At 44.6% G+C, this 16,886-nt stretch overlaps 2 protein-coding genes across 8 annotated transcripts; both read left to right on the top strand.

Moving 5' to 3' along the window:
• Positions 1-310: 310 nt before the first annotated feature.
• Positions 311-8,773, top strand: PHOT1 (phototropin 1). 7 transcript variants are annotated; one of them, XM_087526000.1, is made up of 23 exons: positions 311-716; positions 2,268-2,745; positions 2,837-3,019; positions 3,105-3,196; positions 3,313-3,586; positions 3,671-3,884; positions 3,976-4,046; positions 4,264-4,370; positions 4,579-4,628; positions 4,730-4,813; positions 5,228-5,287; positions 5,389-5,478; positions 5,755-5,831; positions 5,956-6,040; positions 6,167-6,247; positions 6,586-6,689; positions 6,851-6,900; positions 7,186-7,292; positions 7,477-7,599; positions 7,730-7,781; positions 7,869-7,981; positions 8,097-8,237; positions 8,463-8,773. In XM_087526000.1, the coding sequence occupies exons 1-23, from the start codon at positions 704-706 to the stop codon at positions 8,559-8,561; spliced, it is 2,748 nt and encodes a 915-aa protein (XP_087382126.1). In that variant the 5' UTR covers positions 311-703; the 3' UTR covers positions 8,562-8,773. The 7 variants fall into 7 exon arrangements, with proteins under 7 accessions (XP_087382126.1, XP_087382125.1, XP_087382124.1 ...); XM_087525999.1 differs by having other exon boundaries at positions 6,583-6,689; XM_087525998.1 differs by having other exon boundaries at positions 2,262-2,745; positions 6,583-6,689.
• Positions 8,774-13,091: 4,318 nt separating this feature from the next.
• Positions 13,092-15,660, top strand: LOC125508791 (Polyketide synthase, enoylreductase family protein). The gene is made up of 9 exons (XM_048673586.2): positions 13,092-13,293; positions 13,381-13,616; positions 13,707-13,850; positions 13,955-14,057; positions 14,221-14,320; positions 14,638-14,714; positions 14,792-14,870; positions 15,119-15,237; positions 15,328-15,660. Exons 1-9 carry the CDS (start codon positions 13,145-13,147, stop codon positions 15,419-15,421), a joined length of 1,101 nt encoding a protein of 366 aa, XP_048529543.2. The 5' UTR covers positions 13,092-13,144; the 3' UTR covers positions 15,422-15,660.
• The last annotated feature ends 1,226 nt before the right edge of the window (positions 15,661-16,886 follow it).

Below are 16,886 nucleotides of genomic sequence, written 5' to 3'. Positions count from 1 at the left end.
CAGCTATGCTCATTCACTCTCCCTTTTCTTGCATCGGTCGACCATCGAAGACGATGGATGGACAGAGTGTGGAACGAAGCATGGTCCGATCGAGATTGGCCGCGACCAATCCGCCAAAACAAAGCGACAGCGACGGGCGTGGATGCTTCGCCTCCTTGCTCCTGTCTCCTTCCCAAGCCATATCAATCCACCTGTAGCAGCCAAGATAAGGGAGTGTGGGATACTAGCCCGTACGTACGTGGACAGACTGGAACCCGGGCCCCAGCCCCGTCGTCGTCTCCCTCGGCTGAACAACTAGCCCATGACGGCAGCAAGGCAGTACCAGTAGCTGTATCGGTGCCGGTGCCCCCCAATTCCTTCCTCCCTCCGCGACCATGCCGCGCGGTCTTCCGAGCGGGCATATACTGTGCAGATCGCTTCTCGCAACTTGGCGCGCGCATGCATGCTAACGTTGTTCACGCACCCCGGCGCGCCGCTGTAGCTGGCGGAGTAGCTAGTTAAATTGCCGCTGCCTCAGCTGCTCTGCCTCCAACCTCTTCAGCAGCCTTCTTCTTCTTCCTCGTGCCCAATAAAGAAATATTTGGAGATGGAGAGCTGACGACGTACTACGTCTCGGTTTCTCGGATCACGCGCGCGCGGAGCCGGAGGAAGAACCGAAGAAGAGGAGGGAAGGTGGGGCGCTAGCTGAGGCTTCGTACTGACGATGGCTTCCAAAGGTGCCCGCCGTAACCATTTCGCTGCTGCTTCATTCTTCTTCGGTTTCTGAGTCGAGTGTCAGGCTGCCAGCTAGTCTAATTCGAATTCGGTGCCGGTAAATTTGAGCAGACCTGCTCGCGAGGACGTAGAACTGCCCGCGGGTTGCTCCCATGACTAGTTTACTTCAGCTAATATATTTTTAATGCAGTTAATTTCAGCTAATTAGTTTTGCACTGACCCTAAATTACTGTACATCTAAGCTTAGGCTGTTCATGGGTGCACGCGGTTGAGAATCCATTGACTCAGCTCGATCACTCTCAGCCACCAGTATCACTCTTCTGATTAGTAAGTATTTCAGTGTACCTACACAGCCTTGCTGTTAACCACTGGGAGTGAATCAAACTAGAACTGAAGGAATGAATGAATTCAGATCGATAAACCAAAAGTGGAAATGCAACACCAGCTGCCTGATTAGTACTGCAGGTGTGATGTCCTGAGGCTGAGGGTGAGGGGAGGAGGAGGAAGACATATACGTACATGTGTATGTGTGGTGGCAGCAAATTCCGTGTTGTGAATCGATCTTGCTTGCTTCCATTGGGTTGGCTGGATGGATGTGGATTGAGGGCGATACTCTTGTGTGGATGAGACAGACACTTGCCCTGGAGTGTCCCTTTTAGTTGGCCCAGCCCGGCTGGTGGATGCACTACTGTGCTTTCTCCTCTCTTCATCGTCACTTTCAACTTTCACCTGACTTGCACTCAACTTGCTGATGGTGCCACTACTAACATCTCACATTAGAGTACGTAGAGACAAACAGTAGCTAATTAATCGCACTCCGACTTGCACCTGCAGCCGACATGCGTCGCACTCACTCTAGCTAGCTACAGAAAATATCTCGTCAGCCCTGGGGATCGATGCTGTGGTATCTGAATCCCATGGCCCGGGAATAAAGCGATGCAGATCGATCGACATGCATAGAGAATCCAGTTAACTTTCTGTGGTAGCAAGCATGATGCCGCCCTTTTCAACTCAACCACCAGTCCTACTCCTGCCCACGAGAGGAACAAATCCCGGATTTGGTTTGGTTCTCGGGCCAGTAATATGTATAGTACAGTATGTAGTACGACAGGCACCAAGAAACAGTTAGCACGCTCTACAGTGCTCCAGCTGACTGATTTGATAGAGAAACGCACCAAGAAGATCATTCATGCTGGCAGCTGCAGATGACACTATTTGGATTAGACCTTAATTGACTACTGTCTTGCCACTGTTTCTGATTCAGTTCGTGATAATTCAGAAGCCCTCGAATCCATCCATCGATCGGCCGATTTCTGAATGATCAGCCCGCAGCATCCTAAATGTATGATCAACGGTTTCCGCTGGAGCCTTTAGTTGTATGATTGTATGATCAATGATTTTCAGGGGCAAAATGCTTCTTCAATTTCGATCCAATTGCCAGCTTGACATGCAGTCTTTTTTCCCCCTTTTTCTTTTCGAATTGCTAGCTTAGTGGAGTGTTGCTACCTACTCCGTAGATAGCTGATGCTAAGTGGTGGTGGTGGCAGGTGCAGCAGGAGGAGGAGGAGGCGGCGGCCATGACGAGCCTCCTCAGCGGCCGAAGCAGCAGCTGCCGCGCGACTCCCGCGGCTCGCTCGAGGTCTTCAACCCCTCCTCCGCCGCCGCGTTCCGCCCCGCCGCCTCGCCGTTCCGCCAGGACGACGACGGCAATATCGATGATGTCGACAGGGCGACGCAGCGGGCGGCGGAGTGGGGCCTCGTGCTCCAGACCAACGAGCACACGGGCCGGCCGCAGGGCGTCTCCGCCCGCAGCTCCGGGGGCGGCTCCGCCCGCAGCAGCTCCGACGACAAGGCCGTCGCCGGCGCCGGCATCCCCCGGGTGTCCGAGGAGCTCCGGGCGGCGCTCTCGGCGTTCCAGCAGACGTTCGTCGTGTCGGACGCCAGCCGCCCCGGCCACCCCATCATGTACGCCAGCGCCGGCTTCTTCAACATGACCGGCTACACCTCCAAGGAGGTCGTCGGAAGGAACTGGTATCAAATCCATCATCCATCCATCCCCTTCAATCTATCCTCCTTCACCGAATCGATGGAATTGAATGTGGCAATTGTATGTGCTGTGCAGCCGCTTCCTCCAGGGCTCCGGCACCGACCCGGCGGAGATCGCAAAGATCAGGCAGGCTCTAGCCGACGGATCAAACTACTGCGGCCGTGTCCTCAACTACAAGAAGGATGGCACGGCATTCTGGAACCTCCTGACCATTGCCCCCATCAAGGATGAGGATGGCAGGGTCCTCAAGTTCATAGGGTCACCTCCCTAGCCCTTCTCTTCTTTCCCCGTGCACCAGTGCCACGAATTAGACGTATTTCTTACCATTCCTGTTCTGTTCCAGGATGCAAGTGGAAGTGAGTAAATACACTGAAGGGAACAAGGACACTGTTGTTCGTCCAAATGGACTGCCAGAGTCACTCATCAAATATGATGGTACTACTATCATTTTAGCTTGGTTTTTTTCAAAAAAGTGCTACTAGCTAGCAGATCTTTTTTATTTTCAGAAATTAAATTGGTTTCATATTGAAGAAAAAAACATATACCTGCAGCCAGGCAGAAGGACCAGGCCCGTAGCTCAGTGTCTGAGCTTCTGTTGGCTCTCAAAAATCCACGGTCACTGTCAGAATCAAGTAATAGCACCTTCAAAAGAAAATCACAGGAATCAGTAGGCTTGTTAACGGGTGATGGTACTGGCAAGAGAAGCTCAGAGAGTGGATCTCGACGTACCTCGCACACTGGAGCAAGAAGCTCACTGCAGAAGATCAACGAAGTACCTGAAGGAGGCAATAAAACTAGAAAATCGGGTCTGTTTTCGCTTATGGGGTAAGCTCATTGATACAAGTCAAAGAGTAGAATTTCAGCATCTCATTTCATGTTCCTGTTGTCTTATTCAATCTGTATGTGCAGTTTACTTGGTATGGGCAATGGAAATGTAGAAAAGAACATGCTGAAACCAAGAGATGAAGATCCCTTACTTGACAGTGATGATGAAAGACCTGAGAGCTTTGATGATGAGCTAAGGAGGAAAGAAATAAGAAGGGGTATAGACTTGGCTACTACACTTGAACGTATCGAGAAGAACTTTGTCATTACTGACCCAAGATTGCCAGATAATCCTATTGTAAGATTCATCAGGGACCCCACTCATCTTTTCATTCATATAGATATTAAGCTTTCTTGAATGAGCATTAATTTTTCTATCGGTGTTTCAGATATTTGCATCCGATAGTTTCTTGCAATTGACTGAATACAGCCGTGAAGAAATATTGGGAAGAAACTGCAGGTGAATGATGATATCGCCGTACACATTTATTGCGCAATTTCACTGGCATGGTTTTCTAATCTTTAGCAAGTTTTACCTCTTTGTAGATTAACGGTTACACAGTGTAGTAAAAATCCTGATATTGAATCTCTATTACTCTGCATATTTGTAGATTGGTATATGCTAGTGTTTCATGCAAAAGACTTATGCGTCACTTTCTTGTTGGTCCTCCTCACAGGTTTCTCCAAGGTCCTGAAACTGATCGTGCTACAGTGAGGAAAATTAGAGATGCCATAGATAACCAAACAGAGGTCACTGTTCAGCTGATTAATTATACAAAGAGTGGTATATTACTCTTCACATGCTTTTCGTGTCCGTGCCATGCAAGAGTATCATGCAATTTCTGTTCAATACTGCTGTTCACCGAAATGTTTGGCTGAGAAAAAATATATTTGTATCAGTTACTAACACTAAGATATTTTTGTGTTTAAATATATCCCTTAATGGTAAACAATCCAGCTAAATTACTTTTTGCCGTTTATCACTTCTACAGGTAAAAAGTTCTGGAACCTCTTTCACTTGCAGCCTATGCGTGATCAGAAGGTACTATAACTATGGACATCATATGGGAAATATTATCCAACTTACTCTATACAATGGAGTTTGCATGTAATTTGAATGCATCAATTTTGACTGTTGATCAGGGAGATGTCCAGTATTTTATTGGGGTTCAGTTGGATGGAACTGAGCATGTCCGAGATGCTGCTGAAAAAGAGGGTGTCATGCTGGTTCGTATCCATTTTAATTAAATCAAGATTATTTGTGCATGCATATATGCTACGAAAAGTAACAAAAGTAGATATATGGGTCTTCATTCTTCAATAGCTATGATTTTACCAGCGCCAAGAATTTACTTGCAAAATTTTGTTAACATCAACCAGCATCACATAATAATGTAATATGATATGATACACCATGGGTCGTCAACTCTAATGCTAGTAAACTTGTGGATTGTTATGCATATGGCATGTTAAAGTCTTTGAGTCAACGCTCTATTCTGTCAAATGCACGAACATGTTATGGCAATTTTCTTTAATGGATTTATGTTATTTTTGTCTGGATAAGCCAACTTGACCACTTAATATTCTATTGACCTTAAATTTTTAATTCGTCAGAACTAACCTGAGTTGTTCATGTTACAGATTAAGAAAACTGCAGAAAATATTGACGAGGCTGCAAAAGAACTTCCAGATGCTAATTTGGTAAGATAAAACCATTATTCCAGCACTTCATCAAATTAATATATTTCTAATGATCAAACAAGTATATGTGTGGAGTTCTGACAGTCATCCATTGCTTTCAGAGGCCGGAGGACTTATGGGCCAACCACTCAAAAGTAGTTTTACCGAAGCCACATATGAAGGATTCTGCGTCATGGAGAGCCGTCCAAAAAGTATGATATAGTTTTACCAAACTGCTTTTCGCATGTGATTTTAAAGTCACTGGATGAAACTAGCGTTATATAAAGAAATTAGAGATTTGGGTGCCTCTCGTTTTATTCATGGAAATATATACCTAGTTCCACCCATGCATTCTGCTGAAGAATTCAGTCCATTACAGAACAGTGATTATGTCTAATGTAGGAGTATTCTATATTGGCAAAACGAGGGGATCGTTGGAGACGTACATTTGGCATTTCATTGTGATGATTGTGTTACTTCTTCTGTAGGTTCGTGAGGGTGGAGAAAACATTGATCTGAAACATTTCAGGCCTGTAAAACCTTTGGGGTCTGGTGATACTGGAAGGTAAATCCTATCATACTTTGTTTGAAACAGAATTAACTTAAATCTGTATAGTAGCACTGCTTGAGTTCTGTTGCCATCAGAAGTTTTAAATAGTAAACTATGTACATTATTGTTGAAATTGTAGCGTGCACTTGGTGGAGTTGCTAAACACAGGTGAATACTTTGCCATGAAAGCGATGGATAAAAATGTCATGCTTAATCGCAATAAGGTTTGATTCTTTTTTGACCTTCTGAAATGATAACAACATTAATTATCATAGGAAAATGTAGTTCACTTGTATAGTTCTACTTATGCTCATTGTTTCATTTTTCTGATAACATTATAATGTCTCTAGGTCCATAGAGCTACTGCTGAACGACAGATCCTTGATATGTTGGACCACCCGTTCCTTCCAACATTGTATGCATCATTTCAGGTTTGTTCATCAATATAAGGAAGCAAATTTATTATAGATCACATTGTACTTGTTCATGTGTAATCATCTTGATGAGTAAGCTTGTCTAGTCCCTAACATTTAACATAGGTCCAAGTTTGAATATAAATTTAAGCTCATTTGAGAAGAAACACACTAGGCTCAAGTTTTTACTTTGTTTAAACCCTACCATAGCAGCCCTGGCTCGCAATCCAATGGCCTTCTATCATGTTTTGGAGAGAGGGCGGGGATGGGGTTAGAAAGAGGTTGTCTTAATTGACGCAATGACTTTTCATGTTCTACAATCGAGTGACATTTTTGTTTCTGCTCAAATGTAGCAGACAAAGACACATATATGTCTCATTACAGATTACTACCCTGGCGGGGAGCTCTTTCTGCTCCTAGATAGGCAACCTCTGAAGGTTTTGCGGGAAGATGCAGTCAGGTCATAATTCAAACTGTTTATTATTCTTAGATCTGGTCGGGTGATTTCTGACATAAGATACTGATCACAGTCACAGGCGTGTCACTTCATTGTTTTGGGGTTTTGTCCACTCTAGATGTTGTACAAGAGGCAGTATTTAACATTTTTCATGATTGGAACAGGTTCTATGCAGCTGAAGTTGTCATTGCACTTGAATACTTGCATTGTCAAGGTATACCCCCCCCCCCCCCCCCCCCCCACACACACACACACCCAATACACCAATGAAACTCCCTTTGATTGTGCTGCATCACAGCATTATTAATGGCAATTATGTCCACCTTTCAAATGCATATGCCTTCAGTAAGGAGTTAGCCCTTGCAGCATATTTTCTGTAAGGCCTTAAAAGCAATGTTTCCTTATCCGAATAAAAAAGAGCTGGCATAATACAGGTTGAGATTTCTACTGCTTATAAGGTGTCATGTTTACTCTTGTTTAATATTATTTATATCCTCAGGTATAATCTACCGAGACTTGAAGCCAGAGAATATCTTACTTCATAGAGACGGGCACATATCCCTGACAGACTTTGATTTATCTTGCCTGACATCTTGCAGACCGCAGGTAAAAAGACACTAAATTTGATTTGAAAAAAAATAACTTAATTTTGAAGCTCTTTCTCTTACAATAAATCATAAAAATGCATATAGTTTTTATGCATTGCTGGCCCTAAAAAGGGAAGGTTGACTTCAGTATATTCATAGGTTATGTGATGAGGTGAAGTAATTATCTGTTCCTGTTTTGGTAGGTCTTTCTTCCAGAAGAAGGTAATAAGAAAAGCAGGAGGAAAAGCAGGAGTTCACCCATATTTTTTGCGGAACCTATGCGAGCATCCAATTCATTTGTTGGTACAGAGGAGTACATCGCACCTGTATGTACTTTCTCTTGGTTTTTTTTTAGTTTATTCTTCACCGTTTTTGCAACATATCCATTGTTTCCCTGTGTTTTCGTGTGTGCATAATGTAGAGTATTTAATTCTGATACTGGTCCTTGTGTTGCAGGAGATTATTACCGGAGCTGGCCATACAAGTGCTGTTGATTGGTGGGCGCTAGGTGCATAGCTCTTCCACCAACTATGCAGTTTTCTTTGTGCATATGTTATTATACGGTAATTCTAATGAAAGCCATTTGGTGATGCAGGGATTCTTCTGTATGAAATGCTGTATGGCTACACACCCTTCAGAGGTAAAACCAGGCAAAGGACCTTTGCCAACATCCTACACAAGGACATCAGATTCCCCGCGAGTATATCGGTACGGTAATTAAGAAAGCGGCTTAGCATATATTCCTATATTATTTCTGAAGAAAAATTTGGTTGACAAGGAAAGTTTACTCGGGGTTGCACATGGGTGCTGTGTGAATGAGCAGGTGAGCCTCCCAGCGAGGCAGCTGATCTACAGGTTGCTGCACAGGGATCCTGCGAATAGAATGGGATCGTATGAGGGATCGAATGAGATAAAACAACACCCGTTCTTCCGCGGCATCAACTGGGCCCTTGTGCGGGGCACGGTAATGAACACTCACTCCATTATTATCATGACTAGCTAGCAATAATACCCAGCTGCCGCCGGTTATTTGTGACCTTTTTGTAAAGACGAAATGGCGCACCGTTTTTTTATGCCTGTTTGATAGAAGAAAACCAAAAACGAAATTTGTTCAGAGTCTTAGTTATTAGCTAGCTAAATAAATGGTTGTGTGACTAATTTGTTTGTGTGTGAAACTGGCGTGGTGCAGGCTCCTCCAAAGATGGACGCTCCACTGTTGTCGGACGACGTGGACAAGGGATTGGGCGACGCTGCTGCCGCCGCTGATAATTACACCGACATGTTCTGAACGAAGAAGGTGGATGGACAGACAGAGATGCCAAAGATGTATCCTGGCCGTGCTAGCTCAATCATGCGTGTTTCGTTTGCTGTTGCTGGCTGTTTTTTTCTGTTGGTACCCATACCCATACTTCGGTAGGGGATGGAATAAGCGCTGGAGTTGTTGAGCGCAATGTAGTAGTCCTGTACCGGGATAGTATTAATAAGCAATTAAGGTGCGTATATGCGTGCGTCCAATGATGGATGGGGTATTGGGCTTGAAGAAACGGACTTGGGAGTTGATGCATAGTCTTCCAACAATTACCAGGAGGAGGAGATGCAGGAGCGGCGACGGAGGCCCCTGCCGAAGTTGCCGTCTCCGGCCGGCCGGCCGCCGCGCGCCTGCGGAGACAAGTTCAAATTTCTTGTGCCGCCGTCGAAAGAAAATAACAAGGGTTTGAAGGAGTAGATTTGAACACTGAGCGAGCCATGGAGCAAACTGGAATCCCGGCGGATAGGATACCGGCCACCACCAGTAGGATACTGTACATAATAAGTGTTTTGTTCTAAGTCCAAGCTTTAAAATGTTAACCAACTTTATAAAAAATAGTAGTAACATATATGACATCAAACTGGTATGTTATGAAATTACATTTCAAAACGGATCTAGTGATACTATTTTAGTGCCATAAATAGTGCTATTTTTTCCTAGAAAGTTGGTCCAAAATTTAAAATTTTGACTTAAGACAAAAACTAGATATAGACTTATTCGCGGACGGAGGGAGTACGTGATCCTCCTGAATCCTAGATTAGATCGCCCCGCACGTACTATTTCCCAATTAATTCATTTTGGCTTCAGAATCATTTGTGCCACTGTGGGCGCACGGCACTAGTTTCATCTCGTGCTCAATCGTTCCCTTCAGGAACAGTGCATGATTTGCAGAATAGTTTCAATCCAGTTCATTTTCGCTTGATCTGAATTGGCAGAATTGTTGTTGATGGTTTTATTTTAGGATTTTGATAACCAGCGGACGTTCGTTGGGAGGGCATGGCAAATCGAATGATTTTCATGACAATTTGTGGTCTCCGTGGATGGCAAGAAAAAAAACACTAGCAAGCAATGGCAAATCCGCAAAGTTCGGTATCTTGCCAATATCCGCAAAACTCGCCTTATTCTCCCTTTGAGTAATCCTCAATGGATGAGCCTCAAATCACCCAAGATTGATTTTGAAGACAACCACCACACCTTTATAAACTATATATAAAGCACACCATGCACAAGAAAGCTTTCAGATAATCTTCTCGGTGCACACCACAATCAAGGAATCTCCCGGCCTTGACTCGTACCACTTAGGAGCCCAAATCTCCAAAAGTAAAAAAAAAAATCCTCAATGAAATCAACGGGGAACTAAAATCGGTTTAGTGAAAGTGTAGACCGAGGGATCATCTCCATTTTCCCTCAAAGGAGTTTAGTCTTTTGATGGAGGGAAGAAGGGGATATGGAGGGTTTGAGCTTTCAAAAATGGAGTAGGAGAGAGAAATCAACTCAACTCAATTTTTTGGGGAAGGATAATTGTTGGGAAAGAAGGGGTGGGCTTTTATATCCCACATAGATTTCTTCCTATTATAGTTTCATTTCAGCAGCCCATAACTAATTCTGGAGGTTTCAGAATAGGCTTAGGTTTCAACCTGCCCGAATTTTTATTTGAGAGTACGCCAATGGCGTACCATATTTTTATAGAAGAGAGCAAACATAATTATAAGAGGCTAGGCATAGATGCGAACATCCTGCTAGCGGAACCCACTCGACACCTAAAGGAAAAAGGCCTAACTACTCACAAAACGGTGTATTCTTCCGACTCCGGCTTCATCCCATTCTCTAAGTTCGTCAAAGATTTGGTGCATCAATTGTCTCGGCCTCCTCTGTTGCTCCAGTCGCCCAAAAACTCTGGCATTTCTTTGTTTCCATATGGACCAAGCGACGAATATGACAATAGTGTCAAAACCTCTTCTATCCCTTGTCGCAATTGCACTCCGCACTTGAAGTTACCATGCCTCAAGTGAATCACCAGGTTGCGGCTGCCTAACAGTGACACTGATTTGTGTGAAGCATAGATGCCAAACCTCCCGAGCGTAGGGGCAATGGAGAAGTATGTGATCGACCGTGTCTTCCTCTTATAAGCATATGTAGCAAGCAACCGTACTGTCCTGCAGGCCGTGCCTAACTCGCCGATCCGAGGTCCAAAGTCTATATTGCACCGCTAGCCATGCAAAGATTTTACATTTGAGGATCGCCCCACTCCTCCAAATACACTCATACGTTGGAGAAGTCGCAAGCCCAAGATGCAGAGCCCGATACATCGACCGAGCTGTGTACTGCCCTGAAGCGTCCCAAGGCCATGTTCCGGAGGAGGTTTTCGGTTAGCACAACCTGCTGGAGTCCATATAGCCTTGCCGGAACACACTCCAGAACACTGTCTAGATTCCGGACCGACCCGGATTCCGAGCAAGGTTCCTGCTTAGCTCACATGTACTGGAGTGCGTGCAACCTTGCCGGAACACACTCCGGAACACCGCGCCGGATTCCGGATTGCTCGGAACATCATCGAGAAGTTTCGAAAGATATTCCGGCCAACACAAAAATGCCTCATGAAGTGGAATTTAAAGAGAGTTTCTTGGCGGATTTGATGGAGAACATAGAGAACGAACAATTTGGCTATCTTGATGTCAATGGGATGTGGACAGGAATGTACCAATATGAGTTCCACCGTAAATCCAAGGAGATACCTCTCTTAACAGTGTGACTTTCCTAGGACTCAAATAAAACTGAAAACCCTTCGAGTGTCCATCGACGTATTTCCCCTTTTCAAATTAAGGGCCATCCATCTCCCTCGATAAAACACCGAGCAACCAATGCTCTGAGATAAACTTGATAACTAACATTAGTCCTTACTAGCCCCATTGTCATCAACTAAAATACCATTTGGGGAACAATGCACTTTCACATATGTACTTATGTGTACATGTGTGTGTGTTTGCGAAAATGATCCAAATCTATTATCAAAATTCACTAGAAGTACAAAGCACCTCAAACATTATAAAAATTACATTGCGATTATGAGACCACCAAAGGACCACTACCGTCGTCGGAACGAGCCACCGACTCGCCATTGTCGTTGCTTCCCTACTGGAGCCGGCTTGACCTTGTAATGACAACTAGAAAATCTTTGTGCACGTGCCCCTGGAGTCCCAGTTATTGCAGTCGAACCCTTGAAAAGATCTTAAGCACATGACACCAAATCTCGCCACATGACGAGAAACCCTAACCTCATCGCCCCAAGGAGATGCCAGGAATCTACGTCGGAGCTCCATCAACTACGTCCGACGACGAACTCAAGGAGGATCGGAGCCTGGAAGACAAACTCGAAGAAGAAGTGACGCCATCCGCCCGGGCGCCGCACCTTTGAGGACTGAAAAACCCTAACATAAACTACTAACCAGAGCAGAGGCACTAGGATTCTCCTCCACACCACCGGCCTCCGGGGCGGCAGGCAAAGGAGAGGTGAATCCACGGACTCGTTGGAAAAGCCCAGAGGGGATAGTTTGCCCTAACCGCCAAGGGGTGGGGAAGGAGTTGTGTACATGTGTAAATTAATGCATTTCTTTTTGAAAAAAGTGTTCTCTTTTCTTTTTGCGGGTGAAAAAAAAGAGTTCTCTTTGATGCAAGAATTGTCTCCTTCGTATCAAAGATAATGCATAAGATAACCCAAAAAGAACTGAGTTTGGGGAACAAAATATCAGATTACATTATCAAGAAATGTTCCATCTTTGGACAAAAGTGGATTTGTCTTAAAGAAAAGTTCTAGAAGCTGATAATGGTAATCAAGAAAAGTGTTTAAGCAAAAAGAAAAAGGAAATTTCATATTCTAATACATAGAGTTATATAGGAAGCGAGATAGTATTTTGTTTTCGAATTTAAACTAAAACTAAATTACATTTGTAAACGCAAATATGAGGTTTCTCCGTCTCTTCACGTCAGATCAACCTCCGAAGATAAGGGTAACCAGCTAAAAACGACTAAAGGAGGGCGTTTCAGCTGAAAGTTAGCAAGAAAAATCTGCCTCTCTAAAAGACACAAAATATGCATATTTTGCAAATTAAGATCAGCAAGTGTATTGTTCCCTGAAAAAAAACAGCAAGTGTATTACCTGTATTACTGGGCTGACTTGGGTTGGGCTCGGCCGGGCCGGGCCGGGCAGGGCATGGTTGAGATGATTCTTCTGTCCTAGTACTGCATTAGGCCTTGTACAATGGAAGATGCTTAGGAAAAGTGTTTAGAAAAATAAATCAGGCTTTCTTTAAGCACCAGTGCTTATTTGTATAGAATAGACACTTAACTAAGGCCTTATACAATGAAAGATGCTTAGAAAAGGTGCTTAAAGAAAACAATGCTTATTTATACAGAATAAACGCTTAACTAATTGTTCTTTCTGTAAAAATAGACATCGGTGTTTTAGAAAAATCTGATTTATTTTTCTAAGCATCTCTCTAAGCACCCCCGTTGTACAAGGCTTACATACCTCGAGAGATACCCAGAGCATCACCCCAGTAACAATGGCGTCGGCGCTCCGCCTGCTGCCGTCGACGGCGACGCGCCTCCGCTTTCGTCCCCGCCTCCCTCTCTCCACCGCCGCGTCACTCTTCTCACCGCCCTCCAAGGCCGTCCTCTACGACCAACACGGCCCTCCCGACCAAGTCCTCAGGTATCGATCTCTCTTCCGCACTGGCTAGATCACCATACGCCGAGCAGTAGCATCAATCCTCCAATTTATCGCCACAATCTTGCCAAGGGTGGAGGATGTGCCGCCGGTGGAGCTCGGGGAGCGCGGCGTCTGCGTGAAGATGCTAGCCGCACCCATCAACCCCTCCGACATCAACCGCGTCCAGGGCGTCTACCCCGTCAGTCCTCCCCTCCCCGCCGCCGTCGCTGGGTACGAGGGCGTCGGCCAGGTCCACGCCGTTGGCCCCGCCGTCACCCGCCCCCTCTCCCCCGGCGACTGGGTCATCCCTTCCCCGCCCTCCTTTGGTCTCCTTCTCCCCTGTCCTGCCACACTTTGCTTTTCCTCGGGCTCGCTCCCTCCCTGAATTGGATGGGATTCGTTGGTTGCGGTTGCAGGAACATGGCAGACCTACATTGTGAAGCCTGAAGATGTGTGGCACAAGGTTCGTGACGATGTTCCGGTGGAATACGCTGCCACTGTCACGGTGAACCCCTTGACAGCGCTCAGGATGCTGCAGGACTTTGTGAAACTCAAACCTGGTGAGCATGTTTCACCCTTGACCCTTGTCATCCATTTTTGCCACCTTGCTTGCTTCCCTTAGCATGCCCTCTCATGCCATGGCATCCATTATTTGCTATATCAGGTGATGCTATTGTCCAGAACGGCTCGACCAGCATCGTTGGTCAGTGTGTTATTCAGCTCGCCAAAGTGCAAGGAATTCGCACCATCAACATCATAAGGGACAGGTAAACCAACTTGGGAACAAAAAAGATAGTTAAATACAGCTGCTGTCAGCGTTTGCTGCATGATCATGATAGTTTGCTTAATATGGTGCTCTACTTTCAAGTTGTTTTATATTTCTTATATCCATATTACTTGCTTCATTCATATGTAACTGAATTTTTGTAGGCCTGGGTCAGAAGAAGCAAAAGAGAAACTTAAACAGCTTGGTGCAGATGAGGTCTTCACCGAAAGTCAGCTAGATGTAAAGAATGTCAAGAGCTTGCTGGTACTATTCTGCAGCCTGCATTTCCCACTTCATCATCCATGAAATGTATTTTGTTAATATTTGTTTGTTATGGTAAAATTCTTTTGTTTCAAACCAAAGTGTTTTCCTGACCTAGGAAGGTTAAACAACCAGTTGCTGTTAAAACAAATTATTAGTCATAGTAAAGTGTAATAAGCCCTATAGAACTCAAATCGTGAGTTTGAGTGGAAGTTATTATTTATGCTGAGGTGCAACCATGCAGTTTCCAGTTTGTTTATCTATAGGGGGACTTCGACCATTTCCTTATGCTGGTGCAATTTTGGTTTCTGTCATTTTAGGGTGCTTTACCAGAACCTGCATTAGGATTTAACTGCGTTGGAGGAAATGCTGCATCTTTGATACTGAAGTTATTAAGGTGACGCTGTTAAACTTGATGAACATCCAATTTAAAATTTGTCATTTTGCATAACTAGCTATAACCCTTCTCTTTAGGCAAGGAGGCACCATGGTGACATATGGCGGAATGTCCAAGAAACCTGTGATTGTTTCTACTTCGTCTTTCATATTTAAGGTCAGCCCATCCTATCCTACTTTTGACTGTACATATAATATGTTTGGCGGCTCTAAACATTTGTATGTTTTTTTTTTTTGAGAATTAGTTTGCGCATTAGAATTAGTTATTAGTCTGCACCTCATAAAGTGCTGGATTATTATATAACAATCGTACATCAAAGTTTGAAGAAATGACATCGTTTCATGCTGCTATGTGTCGAGTTGTTTCTCCTGTCAATTCTTTTACAAGATCCGATGCCGTGACAGGATCTTTCCCTCAGAGGGTTCTGGCTACAGAAGTGGATGAATTCGGACAAGTCAGAGGAATGCAGAACAATGATAGACTACCTGTTGGGCCTTGTGCATGAAGGCAAACTTAAATATGAGTATGTATCTTCAACTAACGCTGGGTCTTAAATGCCCATACACTTCCTATCGAGAAATGAATGAATGCTTTGAAACATTTTTGGCTACAGGATGGAGTTGACTCCCTTCAGCGAGTTCAACCTGGCTCTTGATAAGGCCCTTGGAAAACACGGAAGCCAACCAAAGCAGGTTCTTAGGTTCTGATGAGACGAAGATGATGATGAGGTAGCTAGTATTGTGTTGGCTGGTGCAAATATTTGTATGGTCGTATCACTTGTGTGCATGCGTGTGTGTAGTTGCTAGTCGGTGGTTGAGAGTTTTTTTGGTTTGCTATGAACTGTGGTTATCCTGGGCAATATAAATATAAATTGTATACCACAAGGTATATGATTGTACTCAAGTTCGAAAGAAGTATACCTGAACCGAAGAAGTTCAGTTCCTTCTATGTGTGTGACCCACGAGTCAACTTTAATTGAAAAAAAGGGATATGATTGTCGAGAAATTTGTAAGTTAGTGACAACTAGTGCATCATTTTGTGCCAGCAGTAGGTTTTTAGAGGTATCGGTTTGCTTGAACCATCATAAAAATTATTGTGAACAGACGGAGTCACATGCTTATCTTCCAAGAGAGGGATGTTTGGAGTTCTGGCACCATTTTCCCCTCTACCACGTTTATATACCTTTTAAATTCATGGGAAGTCAAGCGCAGATGATTGGATGCAGTGTGCGGCTATGTGTTCGCCTGCTTATGAATTACTACCTTCGTCCGGTTTATTAGTTCTCTTTGTATTTTGTGCTAAACTTTGATCTTGAATTTGATTAACAAAATAAGTTATATGCCATGAAAATCATTTTACTCCCTCCAATGCATATTACTTATAGCTCAAACAGATATATCAAGCACGGTATGCGTTTAGATACATTTGTTTCAATGAAACAACTAATATAAATCGGAGGGAGTAGTAGATTCGTGTTAAAGATGTTTCCAATGATACATTGTTTGTTTCATATAAATTAAATTTTCCTAATCATACAACCACAAGTTAGTTCTAATTACCCTATTAGTTAGTTGTATGATTGTTTATATCCGAAAACGCTCCATTTTGATTATCACGGCGACCGAGAAGCCTACTTCGACCGCTGCGCCGCATTGAAACTGGCTTCCAGACTGGCTTTCGGTCCCTTCTCCTGGCTTTCGCGCCTATTTAAGTCATGCTCCGATGATGTCCACATTGCATCTCTTCAAACTCATTCTCTCCACACCCAGCCACCTCTCGTAATCTCCAAACTCCTCCTCCTTTCCTCCTCCACTATGCTCAGGTCGTGGTTCTCCTCACTCGCAGGCGGCAAAACGGCTCCGGATCTTGCCCTGCCGCTATCGCTCTCCGGGGCCCTCAAGCTCCACGGTCGCCAACTCCTCTGATAAGGAGATCGTCTCCTCCGGCGACGAGGAGGACCAGGTGTCATCGTCGCAGCCGCGCCTCCTCTCGGAGGCCGCGACCACGAACGAGGGGTTCTTGCGGCAGATATAGTTGTTAACGGAGCAGTTGCTCCGAGAACGTGGTCTGGCGCCGCCCTCACCACCGCCAGCATGCGTGACGGATGAGCCGCCCTCGCCATCGTGCTTCAGTATGAAACAAGAGCCAGCATCTCCGCCTCTCCACCGCATT

The sequence above is a fragment of the Triticum urartu genome, chromosome 5A (genome assembly GCF_056163025.1).
Source record: "Triticum urartu cultivar PI428250 chromosome 5A, HENAU_Tu73, whole genome shotgun sequence".
Lineage (NCBI taxonomy): Eukaryota > Viridiplantae > Streptophyta > Magnoliopsida > Poales > Poaceae > Triticum > Triticum urartu.
The sequence above is the reverse complement of the archived record's forward strand: the minus strand, read 5'-3'. Positions and strand labels throughout refer to the sequence as shown.

Excerpts from the sequence above, each read along its gene's own strand:
- PHOT1 (XM_087525996.1), top strand. The coding sequence starts at position 2,032 with ATGATCAGCCCGCAGCATCCTAAAT. Across the intron at positions 4,814-5,227 it reads AAAAAGAGGGTGTCATGCTG|ATTAAGAAAACTGCAGAAAA; the intron begins GTTCGTATCCAT and ends TTCATGTTACAG. Across the intron at positions 6,901-7,185 it reads TGAATACTTGCATTGTCAAG|GTATAATCTACCGAGACTTG; the intron begins GTATACCCCCCC and ends TTATATCCTCAG.
- LOC125508791 (XM_048673586.2), top strand. The coding sequence starts at position 13,145 with ATGGCGTCGGCGCTCCGCCTGCTGCCGTCGACGGCGACGCGCCTCCGC. Across the intron at positions 13,851-13,954 it reads CTTTGTGAAACTCAAACCTG|GTGATGCTATTGTCCAGAAC; the intron begins GTGAGCATGTTT and ends TTGCTATATCAG. Across the intron at positions 14,321-14,637 it reads AGAATGTCAAGAGCTTGCTG|GGTGCTTTACCAGAACCTGC; the intron begins GTACTATTCTGC and ends CTGTCATTTTAG.